This window comes from Callorhinus ursinus, unplaced genomic scaffold (genome assembly GCF_003265705.2).
Source record: "Callorhinus ursinus isolate GAN/ISIS: 27379988/994484 unplaced genomic scaffold, GSC_fseal_2.0 scaffold27, whole genome shotgun sequence".
Classification (NCBI taxonomy): Eukaryota; Metazoa; Chordata; class Mammalia; order Carnivora; family Otariidae; genus Callorhinus; species Callorhinus ursinus.
Window position 1 is genome coordinate 8,153,519 of NW_027397089.1, and position 18,863 is coordinate 8,172,381.

General features: G+C 35.5%; 1 protein-coding gene across 1 annotated transcript in view; it reads left to right on the forward strand.

Annotated features, from left to right (window-relative positions):
• ITPR2 (inositol 1,4,5-trisphosphate receptor type 2) overlaps positions 1–18,863 on the forward strand; it is a 497,992-nt gene that overhangs the window by 403,667 nt on the left and 75,462 nt on the right. The window contains exons 49-51 of the mRNA XM_025879725.2: positions 6,588–6,763; positions 14,634–14,798; positions 18,004–18,199. Of these exons, the coding sequence (XP_025735510.1) occupies positions 6,588–6,763; positions 14,634–14,798; positions 18,004–18,199 (537 nt within the window). The remainder of the gene's footprint in view (positions 1–6,587; positions 6,764–14,633; positions 14,799–18,003; positions 18,200–18,863) is intronic.

Sequence of the window (18,863 nt, forward strand, 5' to 3'; positions counted from 1 at the left end):
AGAAGATATTTACAAATGGTATATCCAATAAGGGGTTAATATCCAAAATATATAAAAAAACTCAAAATATATTGATTTATATATCAAAATATATAAATAACACGAAAAAAGACAATCCAGTTAAAAAATAGGCAGAGAATATGAATATACATTTTTCCAAAGAAGACATCCAGATGGCCAACAGACATATGAAAAGATGCTCAACATCACTAATCATCAGGGAAATGCAAATTAAAACCACAATGAGCTATCACCTTACACCTGTCAGAATGGCTAAATCAAAACAACAAGAAATAAGAAGTATTGGCGAGGATGTGGAAAAAAGGAACCCTTGTGCACTGTTGGTAGGAATGCAAATTGGTGCAGCCGCTGTGAAAAATAGTATGGAAGTTCCTCAAAAAATTAAAAATAGAATTACCAGATGATACAGTAATTCAACTACCAAGTATTTATCCTGAGAAAATGGACACACTAATTTGAAAAGATACATGTGCCCCTATGTTTATTGCAGCATTATTTATAATAGTCAAGATACGGAAGCAAACCAAGTGTCCATCCACAGATGAATGGATAAGTGAAATAAGTCAGAGAAAGACAAATATAGTAGGATTTCACTCATATGTGGAATTTAAGAAACAAAACAAGTGAACACACAAAGAAAAAAGAGACAAACAAAAAGAGAGACTTTTTTTTTTAAAGATTTATTTATTTATTTTAGAGAGGAGTGAGTGGGGGATGGGAGAGGGGCAGATGGAAAGAGAGAGAGAGAATCTCAAGCAGACTATGTGCTGAGCATACAGCCCAACACAGGGCTCCATCTCACGACCCTGAGATCATGACCTGAGCCGAAATCAGCAGTTGGACACTTAACCAACTGAGCCACTCAGGCGCCCCCCAAAAAACAGACTCTTAAATAACAAATTGATCGTTGCCGGAGGGGAGATGGAGGAGGGAAATGAGTGAAATACATCAAGGGGATTAAGATAAATACACTTATCTTGATGACACTGAGCAATGTACAAAATTGCTGAATCATTACGTTGTTCACCTGAAACTAATATAACATTGCATGTTAATTATTCTTCAATTTCCAAAAAGAAAAGATAAAAAATGGTGTATCATATTACTTTCTTGATATTGATCATTGTAATGCAGTTATGTAAGGTGAAATTCAGGTGAGGGGTATACAGTAATTTTGCATTCTATCTGCAACTCTTACATAAATCTGAAAGTGTTTTGAAATGAAATGTTAAAAAAGAAAAAATAAATAAATATGAGGATTCTCGGGGAGCCTGGGTGGCTCAGTCGTTAAGTGTCTGCCTTCGGCTCAGGTCATGATCCCTGGGTCCTGGTATCAAGCCCCACACTGGTCTGCCTGCTTGGCGGGAAGCCTGCTTCTCCATCTCCCCCTCCCCCTGCTTGTGTTCCCTCTCTTGCTGTGTCTGTCTCTGTCAAATAAATAAATAAAATCTTTAAAAAAATAAAAAATAAAGATAAATATGAGGATTCTGTCCTACCATAAAGTCCCTAGATTCTGGGTATGGTCAAAATGAGCCACCTTCCCCAACCCCAGACCCTCCTCCAGGCTGCTCCAGAGTCACTGTGTGCTCTGTGAAGACAGGCGGTTGGCAGAGGCAATGGGCTGTATTAAGCTTTCTCCAAGCATGTTTTCCAGCCTGATCACACATAAGCTGGGAATTACTTAGATCTGGTTCACTGTTGGGTTGTAATATTAACTGAGAGAATATTGTCTCTCTTCCACCAGAGTAGTGGTATATAATAATTAAAAGGAGATACTTAAGGGGAAGGTAATTCTCAAGGGATCAGCTTATAGTGCACTCCCTCCCCGACCCCTGCTGTAGATAATGGCCTTTCATTGCCGGGCTTTGAAGAGCTCAGATTGCATTATTTTATTTATTTATTTATTTATTTATTTATTTATTTATTTATTTATTTAGTGGGGGGAAACACTAAGCAGTTGTTCTTATTTATTCAACTATAACAACTACAGCAATTTTTTGATTCGTAACACCTTAGGTTAATGCTAATTAAATTGCTGTAAACGTGGTTGAGGATCAGAATAGGATTCAGGAACAAGGGAGAACAATAACAACAAACATCTTCAAACTGTTTTTTGAAATACCTTTTTTTCCTTTAATTAAATGCGGCTTTCCCATAGACTTCCCCAGACTGGTTTGCAGTCTAAGGTGGTCAGAAACGAGGCTTTGGGCATTCTCAAGAGACTGCAGGGTAAGCTAAGGTGCCAAGTAGGAGACTGAAACCCTGATCTGAGGGAATCTTAGGCATGTTCTGGGAGGAGAGGCAGATTCTCAAACGTTTCCTAGTGTTCCTTCCTTTTCACCAAATTTCCCCTTCCCTGGCTAATTCAGTGCAGTAAGAATCCCCTCACCACCTTTCCTGGTTACACTGTCATGTAGAGGGAACCTGACAGGAATGTATGGTTTCTGCTTGGACTGGAAAGGCAACTGGACTTGCTCTGATCCACCTCCTCCAGAGAGTCTGAACGGTAGGGAGGTGCCCAGGAAGGCCCCTTCGGGCAACTGAAAGGCCTGGTGCACCCAGAAAGGCGCTGCTGACCCTCGGAAAATAGAAGACCTCTCAGCCTGAGGATGTCAACTCTTGAGGGCGGTTCCAGGTCGCCTCTTCTTTATCCCACACAATTCAACATGGTAACTGGGCTTTAGGAAACTCATAGTTCGGTGTAGTAACAAAAAGAAGTTTACGCATATCACTTTTTAGGCCATTCTAAATATTTTTGGCTTCTTCTCTCTTCATTTCCCCTTTACCATTTTTGTAGGGGAAGCCATTTTTTTCCCTTGACCTTTCCCAATGATATGGATTGATTCTGAGTGGTCATTTCCACCAGGAATCACAGGCCACTGAGGCCAGGTTTCCCAAGGGGGTGAGCTTGGTTTACATTTATTCAGGAATGCAGGGCTTATTTGTGTGGCTATAGGTTTTGGTTTGGTTGACTGGTTTATTTATTTAACATATGCTTCTCTAAAAAGGAAACTTGTACCCAAAGTGGAAGAATGAGGTATTGCTGGTTTGGGCTAAGAGCAGCTTTTGGTGCTAGAGAACATCCCCGATGTCCATTCAGAAGCTGAACATTGGCCATGGCAACTGTCCCTGCCCAGTTTGGCAAAGGCAGACTAGTTAGTGGAGAAAACTGCTGCCATGTGCATTTCTTATTTCCAGATAGCATATGACTTTTTTTTTTTAATCAGGTTCAAATTTAGAGTGTAATTCTTTTTTTCCCTCAAATGCTTTGTGTTGAAGAAAATTAAGTTCTTCAAGGTGATTTTAATTCATTTGACTTAATAACAACCATTGATGAAGTATGGCTATGTACCAGGCACTGTGCTAGGCCCTAAAGACACAGAAATTGGTAAAGCTGTCCTTGTTTTCAAGGAGCTCATGATCTAGTTCAGGGACGAAGAAATGAGTAAGGCACAATAGTAAAGACCACCCATGGATTTATGGATGGATGTCCACTTTAGCTGGATTGAGGTGGGGGAAAGAGTCTTATGAAGTTACATGGGAGGCAGAGAAATGGAGAGGGACTGGAGGTAAAAAGCAGCATGTTCTGTACAGTGAACTATACACGAGTCATGTGAGGTGGATAGGAGAGTTCCATTACATGACTTGAACTGAGGTCTCCAAATTGGCTGTTAGAATTTTCTTCCATAAAGGACAAAATTCATATTTTCTAAGATTTGAAAATATGTAGAGCAAATTCTAGAAAATTTTTCCATTATTAAAAGAACAGTGCTTATTATAGAAAATTGATACAAATATGAAGTATTAAGAAGAGTTCCCCCCTACCACCCTCAGTGGGTAAAAACTGGCTTTAACAATCTGTACTGTCTTCTCTAGAGTTTGTCAGTTTCAATTTATTAATTTTTGCATTAAATCTTCAGCTAAAAACCAATGTGACCATTCTTACAGAATATGATTACAAATTATTGACAATTGACAATATTGTCAACAGCCATTTTAAATAACTTTTAAGTTTATTGATTTCACAAATACATATTTATCATTAAACTATGTGCAAGGTACAACATTAGATGATCTTTGAGTTCTTTCTAAAAAGAGATCAAATGCCCAGTTTTAAGTGCATGGTTATAATTTCTTGTTTAATCAAGGGGAAATCTTGGCAAGCCAGATATTGCCTAGGAAAGAATAGTCAAGATGTGGTTAGCTTATCAGGCACCAATAACAATGAGCAGTGTAACTATAGGTGTCAATGCTAGGACTTTTATTTTTTTTTTAAGATTTTATTTATTTATTTGAGAGAGAGAGAATGAGAGATAGAGAGCACGAGAGGGAAGAGGGCCAGAGGGAGAAGCAGACTCCCTGCTGAGCAGGGAGCCCAATGCGGGACTCGATCCTGGGACTCCAGGATCATGACCTGAGCCGAAGGCAGTCGCTTAACCAACTGAGCCACCCAGGCGCCCAATGCTAGGACTTTTAAAGTAAGAATGTCACACCAAGACACTGCTTATGAATTATACTGAAGAGTCCAATGACTCGCTAAAAGTCATTAAATGTGCGTAGATGTTAAAAGTTCTAGTAAACTTAAGAATGAAGCTCCACAACTTGGCAAATTTATAACTGGAGACTTAGTTACTTACTCAAAATGAGTTCACAGATTATGTTTTTGTTTATTCATTTAATCAGTAAGTATTCACTTGTCGCTACGTGCCACATACCGTGAGAGGCCCAGAGATCAGAGATGATCCTCACTCTTACAAAGCTTACATTCTGATGACATCCAAATAAGCATGAGGGAAAGTCGAAAGTCTGATTCTCTCCATGGCTCTTTGAGATCTGTGAAGTTGGTGGTCAGGCTATGTTTTGGTAGACACAAAGTGCTTATAAACCAACATTATAATAAACCTGAGTTGGGTATCCATTTTGTTAGCATTGCCAGAGGATGTGAATTAAGGTAATTTCCAGAGATATGTACCCCTATTCTTTCTCCTTCCCCAAAGTCATCTTATCAGATCATAAATTTGGTGAGGGGGGTTGCACGCCCAGGTGGCTCAGTTAGTTAAGCATCTGACTTCAGCTCGGGTCATGATCTCAGGGTCCTGGGATCGAGCTCCCACATCAGCTCCCCACTCAGTGGGGAGTCTGCTTGTCCCTCTCCCTCTGCCCCTCCCCCTCCTCACTCTCCCCACCCACAGGCTGGTGAACTCTCTCTCTTTTGCAAATGAATGAATGAATGAATAAACAAACAAACAAACAAATAAATGTGATGAAGGGGTTAGATCAGATCTCTCTTCCCAACCATCTTTCATCACTTTTTGCTTGAGTCAATGTGATAAGGACAAACATTGCAAAAATAAACATGTCTAAGCTAAGGCTGTTTGCTACCTGACTTGTTTTGTTTTGTTTCTTAATGTCTGACAGGCTCTTCCTACCTACTTTTGATCTATTAGCACTCACTACAAACTAAAGGCTTACACAGAATTCAGTGAAGGAATTCAGATAATCCCGGGCTTTAACTGATAATACAAAAACTCTACATACCAAAGCACTTGTGGTATTTTGCATGCAGAAGTGAATTTTATAAATAATAGAAACTGTCCAAAAGAAATAACTAATGGAAAATCTCCATTTTGTTGTTTTCCCTGTGACTTCATTAGCCAATAGGCATGTGTTTGAGGTCCTAGAGCTGATCTAATCAGCCCAAGAATGTGGGGTACTTCAGCAATATAGCACCACATGATCTTCAACCAGGGATTCCTTGAATCCACATAGTCAGTGCAAACGTCAATGGATTATACTTTTTTTTTAAAGGAGATATATTTTTAAACTTCTTTTGGGCAATTTACAAAGAAATTTTGATGTATTGGGGTTCGTTTTTTAAGTATTTGGAACTTTTGTTTTCTGATGATTTTTGTTTTGTTTTGTTTTCTGATGACTTAAAAGCTCAACATTTTTTTAGAGTTTGAGTTGGCTTTCTAGTACATACACTCATACATATACACATACATCATATACATTCATACACATGTATATTTTAACAGATAAAGCTTGTGTCTATTTTATTAAAGACTGGGTATTTTACATTCTGAATTCTTTAGAAGAATCTGCAGTATAGAAACTTTATGACAATAGAACAAGACAAGGTATGAGTTCAGTGACAAAATCCTTGGTTTCATATGATTTAACTGTACATTTAACACTCATTAACCGTAAATTTTGAATTAAAGTTCCCAAGTGAGATACATCTAGCAGAAGTATTTAACATATAACTCTCATAGGAGAGAAAGATGAACAATTCTCAGAGTTAATGGAAGCTACATTAACTAGTGGGTATTTTAACATCCTGAAAATAATCACAAACTTTCTGGAAATGCAATGAATATTTGCATTGAGTAATGAGTAATGTGTTCAGAGACATTTCCTCCAAATATACAGTGTGTAGAGTGGGTTGTTATGAAATTCAGTGTCTTATGGTTTGATTTGCTATGTTACATAAAGTAGAGTGGCAAAGATTTTAACATTTTCTACTTTTGTTCTTAGTAAAAATAAACTTCTTCCTCATATTACAGGTACACTTTCTCCGTTGTTCTCAGTTCTTCTTTGGATAGCAGTTGCAGTCTGCACATCTATGCTGTTTTTCTTCTCCAAGCCTGTGGGTATTCGACCATTTCTTGTGTCAATAATGCTCAGATCGATATATACAATAGGTCTTGGGCCTACGTTAATACTTCTTGGTGCAGCTAATGTAAGTATTTTATTTAGCTTTGTCCTTTTGTAAATTCATTGAAAAAGTGTACTAAATGTAAAAATGTAGCTATATATTTTAATTCGTGTATACACAGTAAATTCTTGTTTATTGTGAATTCAAATTAATGAGAGTTTAATTTGTACATTTGTAATTTTGAGAGAGAGAAAAAATGACAAGTAAAAATTTGATATTTAAAAAGGTGGCATTTGGGGCATGACCCAGTTCTGCAATCAATTTAATCCAATCCAGTTTTAATGCCTTCTGTATCCTATACCCAAAGATATTGACAAAAATGACTCTAAGCCACTGTTAACATCCTAAAGTGACTTCTAAATCACCCAAGAAAGATTAAATTATAGTTGGCAGAATTTTAGAAGTGAGTACCTTTTATAAAATGACCAAAGAAAAAGTATTGCTATGAGAAAATACGAAATTTGGCTCTTTTTTATGTGAACAAAACCCATAAACTTGTGAAAGGCATCGATGAGATTAATATTTTTTTCACTAAATTTTGAAATACTGGAACAAGGGAGCATATTTCAAAACCTCAATTGGTAAGTTGAGAATAAGTAATCAGAGCACCATTCCAAATAGCAATAATAGTACCCAAGAGATAAAATTTTAAAGGGACTAGACAGCTTTCTACATGGCATATTCATAAGGGATATTAAAAGAAGAGTAAATCACTAGGTTAATGAAAGAAAAAATGTCCAGGCACACAAATAAATATTTTTAATATGTCTGCTGAATCCCTAAAGCACTGTACACAGTGCTTGTATGGGGTTTCTAACATAGTGTCCTGTATTCTGGTATCTGCATATATGCTTTATCTTCCCTACTACATTATGCAGTTCTTTTTTTATTTTATTTTATTATGTTATGTTAGTCACCATACAGTACATCATTAGTTTTTGATGTAGGGTTCCATGATTCATTGTCTGCATATAACGCCCAGTGCTCCATGCAACACATTATACAGTTCTTAAGGATAATGATTGATCATTCAGTGTCTTGGAATGTTTTTGGTATCCAACAAATGTTTCTTAAATAAATTAGTATTCACGAGTGAGTGAATGAATGAGTGAAAAATTATCTTTGTATTCTTATACATTTACAGTGCCTTGTACATGAAATACATGGCAAATATTTATTGAAAATGAATAAATGAAATAGCCAGCCAAACTTTTGAGAATTATAAAGCTGAGCTAGAATGACCAAGTCTGTGTTTCTGACCACTATTATATTATACTTCTTTGAAAATTTGACATGTTGTAAATGACAGCTCCCAGTTAACTAGAACATTCTGGCAACCAAATTACCAGTTATTCTTCATTCACTATTAATAAAGGGAAGTGTACTATACATGCAAAGAGGTCTATCGGTAAAGAATTCTGTCAAGTACCAAATACAGGATTCTTAAGTTTCTTGAGGGCAGAGATTGTCACGTTCATAGGTATAATCCTGCCCTCTTCACTCCCTCACTCCCGACTCCATTTTTCTCCCACTTAATCCCTAGCGCTTAAACATTCAAAAATTCTTTACATGAACTGAACTTGTACTTTGAGTGTTTTGGAAACCAAGCTAATTGAGGAATCTTCATGTATTTATCTAAATTTTTCTAACCCTATTAGAAAACTTGAGTTAGGTAAGTCCAACTTATTATTAAAAAGACATTGAATATTGAGCCAAATTATTTGAAGAAGCAAATAATATTCCTAAACTGACAGCTGGTCCTCAATAAGACATTAATTCGAGAGAGAAAACCCAAGTTTGATAAGTTGAAATAATAGCTAGATAGAGTTGGGCCAGAAATAACAAGCATTTATTCAGCCTCTGTTATCTGATAGACATTAAAACTACCAAGAAGTAGAGGATGTGGTTCTTGCCATACAGAAGCTTCAAGAATAAATAAAGAGATAAGGAAAAACATTTTAATGTCTTCTGGGGAAACCAAAAACATTTGGAGTTACTTCTCCTTTCCCCCTTAGGGGACAAGGTGAAAAATAATCTCTGCCTGGTTTGGTGAGAATAGTTCCACTATAGGAAATGACAATTCATCTAAGAGGCAACTTTTATACTTGAAAAGAAATATATGTGGAAATGTATCTCTCTTATTAAATGTATGAATCTGTGGGTACTCTCATATCTCTCACAGCATAAAAAACCCATTTGCACAGCCCCCCAAACGATACATCACAATTTGCCAGTTCAGGGCATTTTGGCAAAGAAAATATCAACTTTAATTTGGAACAAACAAATTGGATAGTATAATTGTGATTTCGATAATATAGATATTGATAGTTTTTATCTATAGTTTTGATATTGTACAGATTAATAAAATGTCTTAGCACATAATTATCTATCTTAACTTTTGTCATAATAAACTTATTAGGTGGCTTACTATTTCCCAGGGGGCAGGAAAAAAATTAAATGAAAACATAAATCAGTCACTTTTTGTAAGTTAGGATTTAATATATTTATTAATTTATACTTAAAAAGTTTGCATTGTTTGACAGGTGAAACTATAGGTGCTAAAATTATAGGTATCAGAAGCAGGAAAAACAAAAGAAAATATTTACCTGACAATCAAGCCTTAATGAGAATCAGAATTCTAGACCATAGGCAAATCGAGCCTCTGAGTTTCATTTTTCTCATCAGTGAAATGAAGATGTTGAAGCCTAGTCTGCACTCAGCAGTTGTTAAGAAGATTGGTGGAGAAGATTAGTATGAAGGTTTAGAGCAGAGAAATAACAGTGATGATATAATAGCAGCAAAGGCTACTGTTTATCAAGCTCCTAACATGTGAAGTACTATTTAACTGAAACATCAGTATCACAATCATAAAAGTATTTGTATTTTGGTTCACAGAGGGTTGTTTGTTTCTGGACTCAGTGTCTTTCATAATGTCAGGCAAATATAGAAAGTCACTTTTCTGGAAAAGGAACCAAGTGGAAGGAAAAACCTCAATCTGTGTTCTGAGCATTTAGTATTATCAGTTTCTGTTTATTATGATGCTTCATTTTTATCATCTTTACTCATTTCTAACAATCGAAGTTTTGTTTAGATTGCAACTAATTTCTCCATCTTGTCACAAGGGTTATCTCAATGTTTGAGATGTTTCAAAAAATTCAGATGTTTTTCTCTGTTATAAAGCATATCTTATAACCCAGTACAGTTTTCTTCTCACAGTCTACATTGCAATGGAAATTAGCATATTATTTTGGCAAATATAAACACACATTTTATAAATTTTAGATCACCTAATATTTCTGTACCACTAATAATGACAATATTCCCAGTCATGTGGATGTTAATCAGTTTAACCATTCCATTAATTTTTATTGTTTAGATTTTTAGATATTTTTCATAATAAATAATGCAGTAAATACCTGTGGAAGATCTTTTAATATCTTCTAAACCCTTCTTATGTACAATGTTTTTTTTCTTTTGTAGTAGTGCCTGGAAATGTGTAATTTATTTAATGACATTTATAAATTATTTGCCTTTCTTACAGTTATTTGTAATATGGAAATGTTCCCTTATGCTGAAACTTGGTCTTGCCATTTTGCAGAGAGGAGAAGCAAGTGGAGTTTAGCAGATAGCTGTCTATTAGCAATAAGCCACAGTGTTCACATTTAATAGTATCATGCCCTTATTACTTACCTGCAGATAGTTTCCAGGGAGGGCTCATGTTACTGCTAATCTATAAGGTTGAGCCCCACCATATGTTCACTTAACATACACAAATTCAATTATATATTCCAAGACAAAACATTCATTCTCTCTCTCTCTCCCTCTCTCTCTCTCTCTCTCTCACACACACACACCCTATTTTTCATATAATACGGTCATTGAATGCTCCTAACTCATTCTGATATTCAGTTGTAGTAGCAGGAAACTGCTTCAGTGCTGGGGGAAAACTAGAAATGTTGAATTTATTTAAAAAACAGTATAGCTTATACCACCCTTGCTTATTATACTGTTTTGTTGGCAATTTAAAAGATTTCCAGGGTGATGTTGGCCTGAAAATTTTGCCTTATGCTTTGACCATAGAACCTTATCCTGCCTAAGGTGTAACACTACTGAAATGGAGATTTTTGAATCAAATCACATAGATTTTAGTAAGGTTGATGTTGATGGCAATATCATAATATGGTTAACATGTAGTTCAATAAATTCAGTTTTCCTTTTCAAGAAATAGTAGACAGTATGTATGTATGTATGTATGTATGTATGTATTTGGCTATAGTTTATTCCTGGAAAATAGGTCATTTTTTCCCATAGGCACAATGTAAGATAGGGATAGAATTCCTGATCAGGAACATAGAACCAATAAGACAAAAAAGGATAATATAAAGGCAGCTATAAATTTCTGTGATCCCATAAAATAGCAAAATTAAAGGATATCCTATAGAATTCTAGAACTTTGAGTCACCTTAAGGATTATTCATTTCTAGGCATTTCATTTTAGAAATGAGTATACAAAATCCTATAGAGACAAGGAGGATTTACCAAAGCATCTGGTGGGTGGCAGAGCCAAGACTGGAACCCAGGTGGCCCAACTTCTAGTCCAGTGTCCTTCCACTATACTGCACTGTTAAAAGTCCTGCAAAGACATATCAATGAATTTTGAAGTATCTATGAAAACAGTACTGTACTGTACAATTAATTTCCCCAATTAAAATTAATGAATTTTGTTCACTCTACATTAATTAACAAATGAACATTAATTTTGCTTTTGTTTTTAGAAGACCTACTGGTAAATAATCTTTGTAAAAAAGACTGTTGGAGGGGAGGTGGGCAAGGGGATGGGCTAAATGGGTGATGGGCATGAAAGAGGGCACTTGTGATGAGTACCGGGTGTTATATGTAAGTAATGAATCACTAAATTCCACTCCTGAAACTAATATTGCACTACGTGTTAACTAAAATTTAAATAAAAACTTGAAATATTAAATAAATAAATAACTGCACTAAAAGCTTACATTGATACTGTTTCCCTACCCCACTCCACACTTTTTCCCCCACCATCACACAATTCACCCCGTCCTCAACAAAACATATACGAAATGCAATTTTGAAGAATAGATGGAGAAAGATAAAAATATTGTGGGACAGTTATGGTCATTTATATTGGTATTTGTATGCTGATTCAAGAGTCTTTTCAACACCAATTGCCCAGTTCCCACGCCCTCCATTTATCATTGCCCACATGGACCCTTGCCATAGAAACAAAGATTGCCTACATAATGACATTGACAAATGAAGGACTGGTTAGACAACTTCAAGTAAGTCATGACATGAGAAGGGAGAATAAGTTTTTGTAACATCTTCATTCCCATAAATATCCCCAGCTTTCATGGAAATGCTCTATATAAAAACAATTTATATATTTCAAGGTCACAGTGCAGGAAAAAACAGAGTTCAACTTCTTTCCTCCTCAGATCATTTATTCTTGCATTTATTTCTTCTTGGTATGAACACCTCAAAACAAAAGGACAATTTCCTTGTTTCTGATCTCTACAGGAATAGATGGATTTCATTGCCAATATCAACTCCATCCTAGTTTGAGACTTAGTCAAGAGAACAGGGACATATCCATCAACACCAAGCTCTAGACCAAATTTCAAAGAAAATAAAAATCAACCTGTACACAGAGAAGGCAAACCTTTATTTTTCATGCAAAAATGGCTGAGGCCCTTTTAGGCAGAAATGTGTCCTTCATTTTGCATTATTTGAGAATTGAAATGTATTGCTTTTTTTGAGAACTTGAACCCAATGTATTACTTTTCCTGAATGTGTAGGACTTATAGTTTTCCTGTGTAATTGTTTAATGATTCAGTTTAGGGAAATAGAGATCAGGAAACAACATATAAACAGTTTGTCATGAGCATATCATCCATCCTTCTGAAAAGTCATACTTTCAATTTTTAACTTTATTTTTTATAGAACTTCTTACTTCTATTTCATATTGATGAAGATAGTGGGTGAAGGAAAGCAAATAATTTGAATTTAAATAGTCACTCAAGATAATTTAAAGAGTAAAACTGAATATTACTTCATCTAGACATTCTGTATTTCACCATTTTCATGGTTGTTTATTGTGAAATACCACATGTATCTGAGCACCTTGTATATATTTCCTGAGCTTTTTAAACGACTTTTTATGATATTAAACTTACTCTTGGATAATAGTCATAAGGACATCATTATACTGTAGCTATGTTTAATAATAATGTAAATATATGATGATGAAACTAAATAGTGAAGTGTAACTTTCTGCCGACATTATTCAAATTGTTCACAAGATGATGAAAGAATGGAAAACACCGATTACTGAGAGGATCATTAATTAGCATGGGGAAAACTTAGGAAGTTTGAACTTCTGTGTTGTTGATTTGGTTTGGCTATCTTCACAACATGCAATGTTAACCCACTTTTCCTTTATTTATTGATTTGAACTTCAGAAAGTTGAGAGAAAAGGTTTTTCCAACCTCTCAAATTTCACTTCTGCCCATTATTTAAAATCATTCCATAAGGCAATTTCTTTTTATGTATATGAAAAATCAACGCTGTTGCAAAGGACAACGTGTTTTCCCAAAGTTAGCTTTGGACATGTAAAGACAAATACGGTGCCACTAGAGAACTTGAAGAACTCAGGGAACAATTTAGAAGAACTGAAATTTGAAATCTGTAATTGTTTCCATGATGACTAAGATGCAAAATGGCTTCTTCAGTTTATAAATAATGCAGTGACTCTAGAACCAAATATCTGGCACTAAGTTTATGATAACTGTGTTCTTTGGAAATCATTGCATAGATTGTTGTTATTGCCAAAGAATCTCTGTGTACGTTTCTATATTCCAAAGTCATGCCACAAAGGGCAATTTTAAATAGTTTTAATATAAATACATAGCACCAAGCATAATAAACACTCCAAAATGTTTATTGAATAATTACCACCTGTGGAGCTTAGAAAATATATGCATGCAGGTTGCCTGGGTGGCACAGTCGGTTAAACATCTGACTCTTGGTTTTGGCTCAGGTCATCATATCAGGGTCATGAGGTCGAGCCCCTCATCGGGCTCCACGCTCAGCTAGGAGTCTACTTGAGATTCTCTCTCCCTCTCCCTCTGCCCCTCCCACTCATGCTCTCTCTCTCTCTCTCTCTCTCAAATAAATAAATCTTAAAAAAAGGAAAGAAAATATATGCATGCATTATATTTGTTTTAACCTAATTACATAAGTATATTTATATTTTTATGTATTTAAATGCAAAAAAATCACTTTTAATGGCTTACTTGTTTAGAGTAATATTCAGTAGAGAAAGTTTAGGATAAAAAAATGAAGGATAGATATTTTCTGAAAAGATATTTTTCTGTTACATTTCCAGTATAATAAAAATATTGCATCTATTACTTCTAATATGGAAAATATGATGGGTAGTATCTAAAGAGTCATTGGACTAAGTGCTTCATACGCATTATGAATTGTTTAATCCTCTAAAGAGTTCTATAAGGTCGAAATCCCTTTGCTCCAATTTTTCCAAAGAAACGATCAAGGCCAGCTGCTGCATGACCTTGTACAACAGTAGTGAGAGAGCCAGGGTTTAAATCCAGGTCTGCCTCGATTACGTAGCTGGCGCCCTTAATCATCCTCCTCTTTTCTCCTGGAACTGCAAATGATACAACGTTGGGGTGTTTTCTGTTTACACACAGATTTGTAAGCAATGCCGAAAAATTACCAGATGAGAAATGATAAAAGAAACCCGCAGATTTCGTGAATGCTAGGTTTTGTCAATGACTGCTATTTACGTGAGTTTCGGGGATAAATAAGACAGTAAAGTCTAATCTTTTCCTCCCTGCAGCTTTGTAATAAAATAGTGTTTCTGGTGAGTTTTGTGGGCAATCGTGGCACTTTCACCCGAGGCTACCGAGCGGTCATCCTGGATATGGCCTTTCTCTACCACGTGGCCTACGTCCTGGTTTGCATGCTGGGCCTCTTTGTCCATGAATTCTTCTATAGCTTCCTGGTGAGTACTTCTCCATGTGGACGATCACCGCTGGAAAAAATAACACAATGGTGCTGCTTCTTATGCTTCTTCCTTTGATTTTTTTTTTTTTTTTTAAGCAGGGCCTGACATTTAGGACAAATTATGTTATTTTTAGAATTTCCTAGGAAAATCAGGAATTAGTATTATTTTTCCTCTCTTCCTCTGAGAACCCACATAGGTGGTGGAATTCTTTATTTCCTCCCTGAGAAGTTACCAATGCCCCGACCTCTAGACCCAAAAGCAGCTGCTTTTTGGCTTCAGCCAAATCCTTCCTTCCCCTTACATTTAGAGGTTCTCCAACAGAGTTTAGGAGAAAAAAAGTGGGGATATGTTTTCTTAGCCCTGGAATCGTTGTACCTTATTCACAACAACAAATATTATTGTAACTCTAGAGTGGCATATAAATAAAATGAGTAAACTGCCAACCTCGCAAAAAGGTACTGAGTTGTTCGAAATCTTAGTTTCAGATTTAATGTGTCTTTGTTGTTAAGCTTGTCTACATGCGTCTAATTCATTAAGCGGGCTTTCACATTTCTTCTAGATTCTTTTTTCAGGTTATCAGTTTTACTTCCTACATATAGACTGTTCTATAGCCATAAACTAGGAGGAGGGGAGGCAATATAAATTCATGATAATGTTTGAAACCTAAAGCACTACCAGGTTAGCATCATGATGCCATGGGAGCAATTTATTTATATCTCCAGCCCATGGTTGACATGCAGTGGAGACCACTACCCAATAAAATAATTCCTGAAACCTCAGTTGAAGATCTAAAAACATTATGCTGACCCTGTCTGCTTGGCTCACAGGGGACAAATCCATCGCCCGCCGCTTTCCTGTTACCTATCTAGCAAACCCAGGTAGGAAGACTGAAGAGAGGCAGATTTTCCATTTACTTGTCAAGCATTTGCAAGAGCCCCCAGGAACCGTAGATTTGTCCCTTACACTTTGATACAAAATTATCTTCTAGGTAGTTAAGTTAGATGATCCAACAATCAAAAATAGAGTTTTTACTGTTCCAGGGATCCAAATGATTTCCCTTTCTGCTCTAATTTACCAAAAAAAAATCCATTTTTAAAAACATGCCCATGCTATATGAAGTCCCATTACACCCAGCACTTTGACCTGACTTGTGACTTGTAATATTCTGTAACGTCTATAAAATGCATAGGGATAGTATGATAGACTCATACTATCAAGATTCATTAGAGAGATAATATGAAAAACATGTGAAATGATGTATTAAATCTTTCTGTTTTCCAAGGAAAGGCAATTGACAAAATAAAGGTGTATTTGAACCATTACATGAGCTATTGATAATAATGTTACTTTTAATTTACGTTACTTAACCTAATTTTCTAGTTGTATTTTCCTCTTGTCTTTTATTGTTCTAATCTTACAGTAGTGATGCTAATTTGTTTTCACTGGGTTGTTGGTGAAAAGGATATTGTCCATTTTGACGTTTATAGAGTATTAGGAGGAAATTATAATGGACATAATGCCAACATGGCATTTAAGCATATTTTAAAAATATGTTTTATATTTAAAAAAATACATGAATATGTATTTCTAGTTATACCCACAAATCCCAATCCTTTATCCAAAATAATAAAAACCACACTCTAGATTTTCCTTTCAGAAATAAGTAGAACTATTAACCTGTCCAGTGTCTTACACCTTTTTTTGCCTCCTCAAGATTCTGATTCCAGGGCTATGGAATGAGGTCCAGAAATAAGCATTTTTAGCAAGCATCCCATGGGGCTCCTGAACACTATAAACTTTTAGAAACCATTCAGAAGTGACCTAGAGCCCATTTCCAGACCTTTTCTTTAAGTCACTGTTGAGTTAAAGTAAAGGAAAATCTCCTTTATGTCAACCAAAGTTGTTAAGTAAGCTGAATAAGTCAGTGTCATAATTTGGAAGTTGAATTTGCATTAATTAATTTGTCTGTCCTGAGAAATATTGACTTTGTTTCTAGAAGTTGTTGCTCCCTTCAGAAGATAAGCACTTAGCAAAATAGTTAAACATATTATTTTGCATATGATCATGATAAAATAGCAGTTTCCTAGGGTGAGCGAACAAGGTAATATCTCTATGGCAATTATTGGCAAGACTAAAATTAAATTGGAAAGTAAGTCAGTACTCAGAAAAACAGGACAAGTCCTGGTGTTTCTGCAGGAGCTCGTGACACTGGTAATGCCTCGTTTCAACCAGTTCAGAAATTTTAATCAGTTCCCACAGATAGCAGGAGACAAACCTTAATTATTCCAACTTTTAAAATGCTGTTCATTTCCAAACAGATATTTATGCCTTTTTAAGTGAATATTCACTTACTGCTTTTAACTAGCCTTTGATAATATAACATGTACTTCCTAATGTATAATTTCAACTTAATAATATAGCAATAAATAAAATTGTTCTTGGTGTTGACTCCAGAGAGCAAGCACATACCTAGGTTCTAGACTAGTGCAGAGACTTTCTGCTACTAAACACAAAATGGATAATAACCCATTAAAGGGAGTGAAAATTTTTTTAAAAATTGTGTCTTGTAGTTTTGCTTATACTTCTGTTTCCAAAATTATATACTAAAGTAATAGGTTTTGCCCTCATTATACCAGAGGTGCTTCCGTTTCTCAAATATTTTTTAATTTCCCATCTTTTCTATTGCAGCAGGCTCATAAAATTGTTCTAGTAATTTCACCCCTAATTCCTTGATTAAGCAATAATGCCTAATGACTCTGTCAATTAGCCATCACTTAGGTAAACATAATTCTGCATTTTCACTTTAGCCATCTTACGTATTTCAGAAGCAACTGCAGAATATCAGTGAGGATAAAAATAAGGAATAAGTAGCTAAGTTGGTTAAGTATAGTATTATAATTTTTTTAAATTCAAATTTGAAGCTGTGCTATTTCTGTATCTTACAAAATTGAAATTATGTTGGTTATGAAACCAACAGATGCACATTATATGCTGTGTTAGAGTTATCTTTATTGAAAAACAGTTTATTAATATGTTCCAACTGTAGAAGACACATGTATTTTGGTGTATTTTTAAGGTATCAGTTAGTTTGTTATTTTTTTCACAGGTAAACTAAAATGGCTTGCATCTGTATTTGTAATTACCTTTTATGTTTATTCAGCTTTTGCACCACTGCATTTTTTTCCTTGTTTTATTTTTGTAGCTTTTTGATTTGGTATACAGAGAAGAGACTCTGCTTAATGTCATAAAGAGTGTCACACGGAATGGCCGCTCCATTATTCTAACTGCAGTCCTGGCTCTCATCCTTGTCTACCTGTTTTCCATTATTGGGTTCCTTTTTCTGAAGGATGACTTCACAATGGAGGTGGATAGGCTGAAAAACAGAACTCCTATTACAGGTATTGCTACTACCACTACATGAGCTTTCTCTGATGGCAGATACAACTTGTACACAGCTTAAGAGAATTACAGATAAACACTAATGGAGGAAATGTTTTCTTTCATTCCTTTGAAAACATGTTCTTACTCACTGAGAGCTCATGAATCTGAAATATTCTTCAGCTATCAGCTGTCAATGGGTATAGGAACATCCTGATATAAGAAACATCATCTGGGCTCTGTCTCAGTAAGAAAGTTTCAACAGTGTTGATTGTATTCCAGTCAACAACTTCGGTGTAGGATAATGGCTTTGGGATTCTCTTCTTCTTTTCCCTGTCTCCCCCAAGAACAACATCTAGCATCGTTCACAACCATTATTCCATATATGTTTGCTCACAGTACATCATACTTATTATACTTAAAGAATTGAAAATGGTAAATGTTTTGATTTGGAAACCATCTGGTAGTAAGAAATCGGATATAGAAAAACTGCTCAGAATACTGTCATTAAGGAGCTCAATTCATCAGTATGTTGTCACAATGTCTATACGATATTTATTTCTGTTGTCTCACTGGTTAGGCATCACCCATTTACACTTCCTGTGATTCTTGTGGTGTGAGGGCTTATTCTTTCCATCTTACTTTGAATTTTTATTTACCATCCTTTCTAATGGTTTCTTCTTC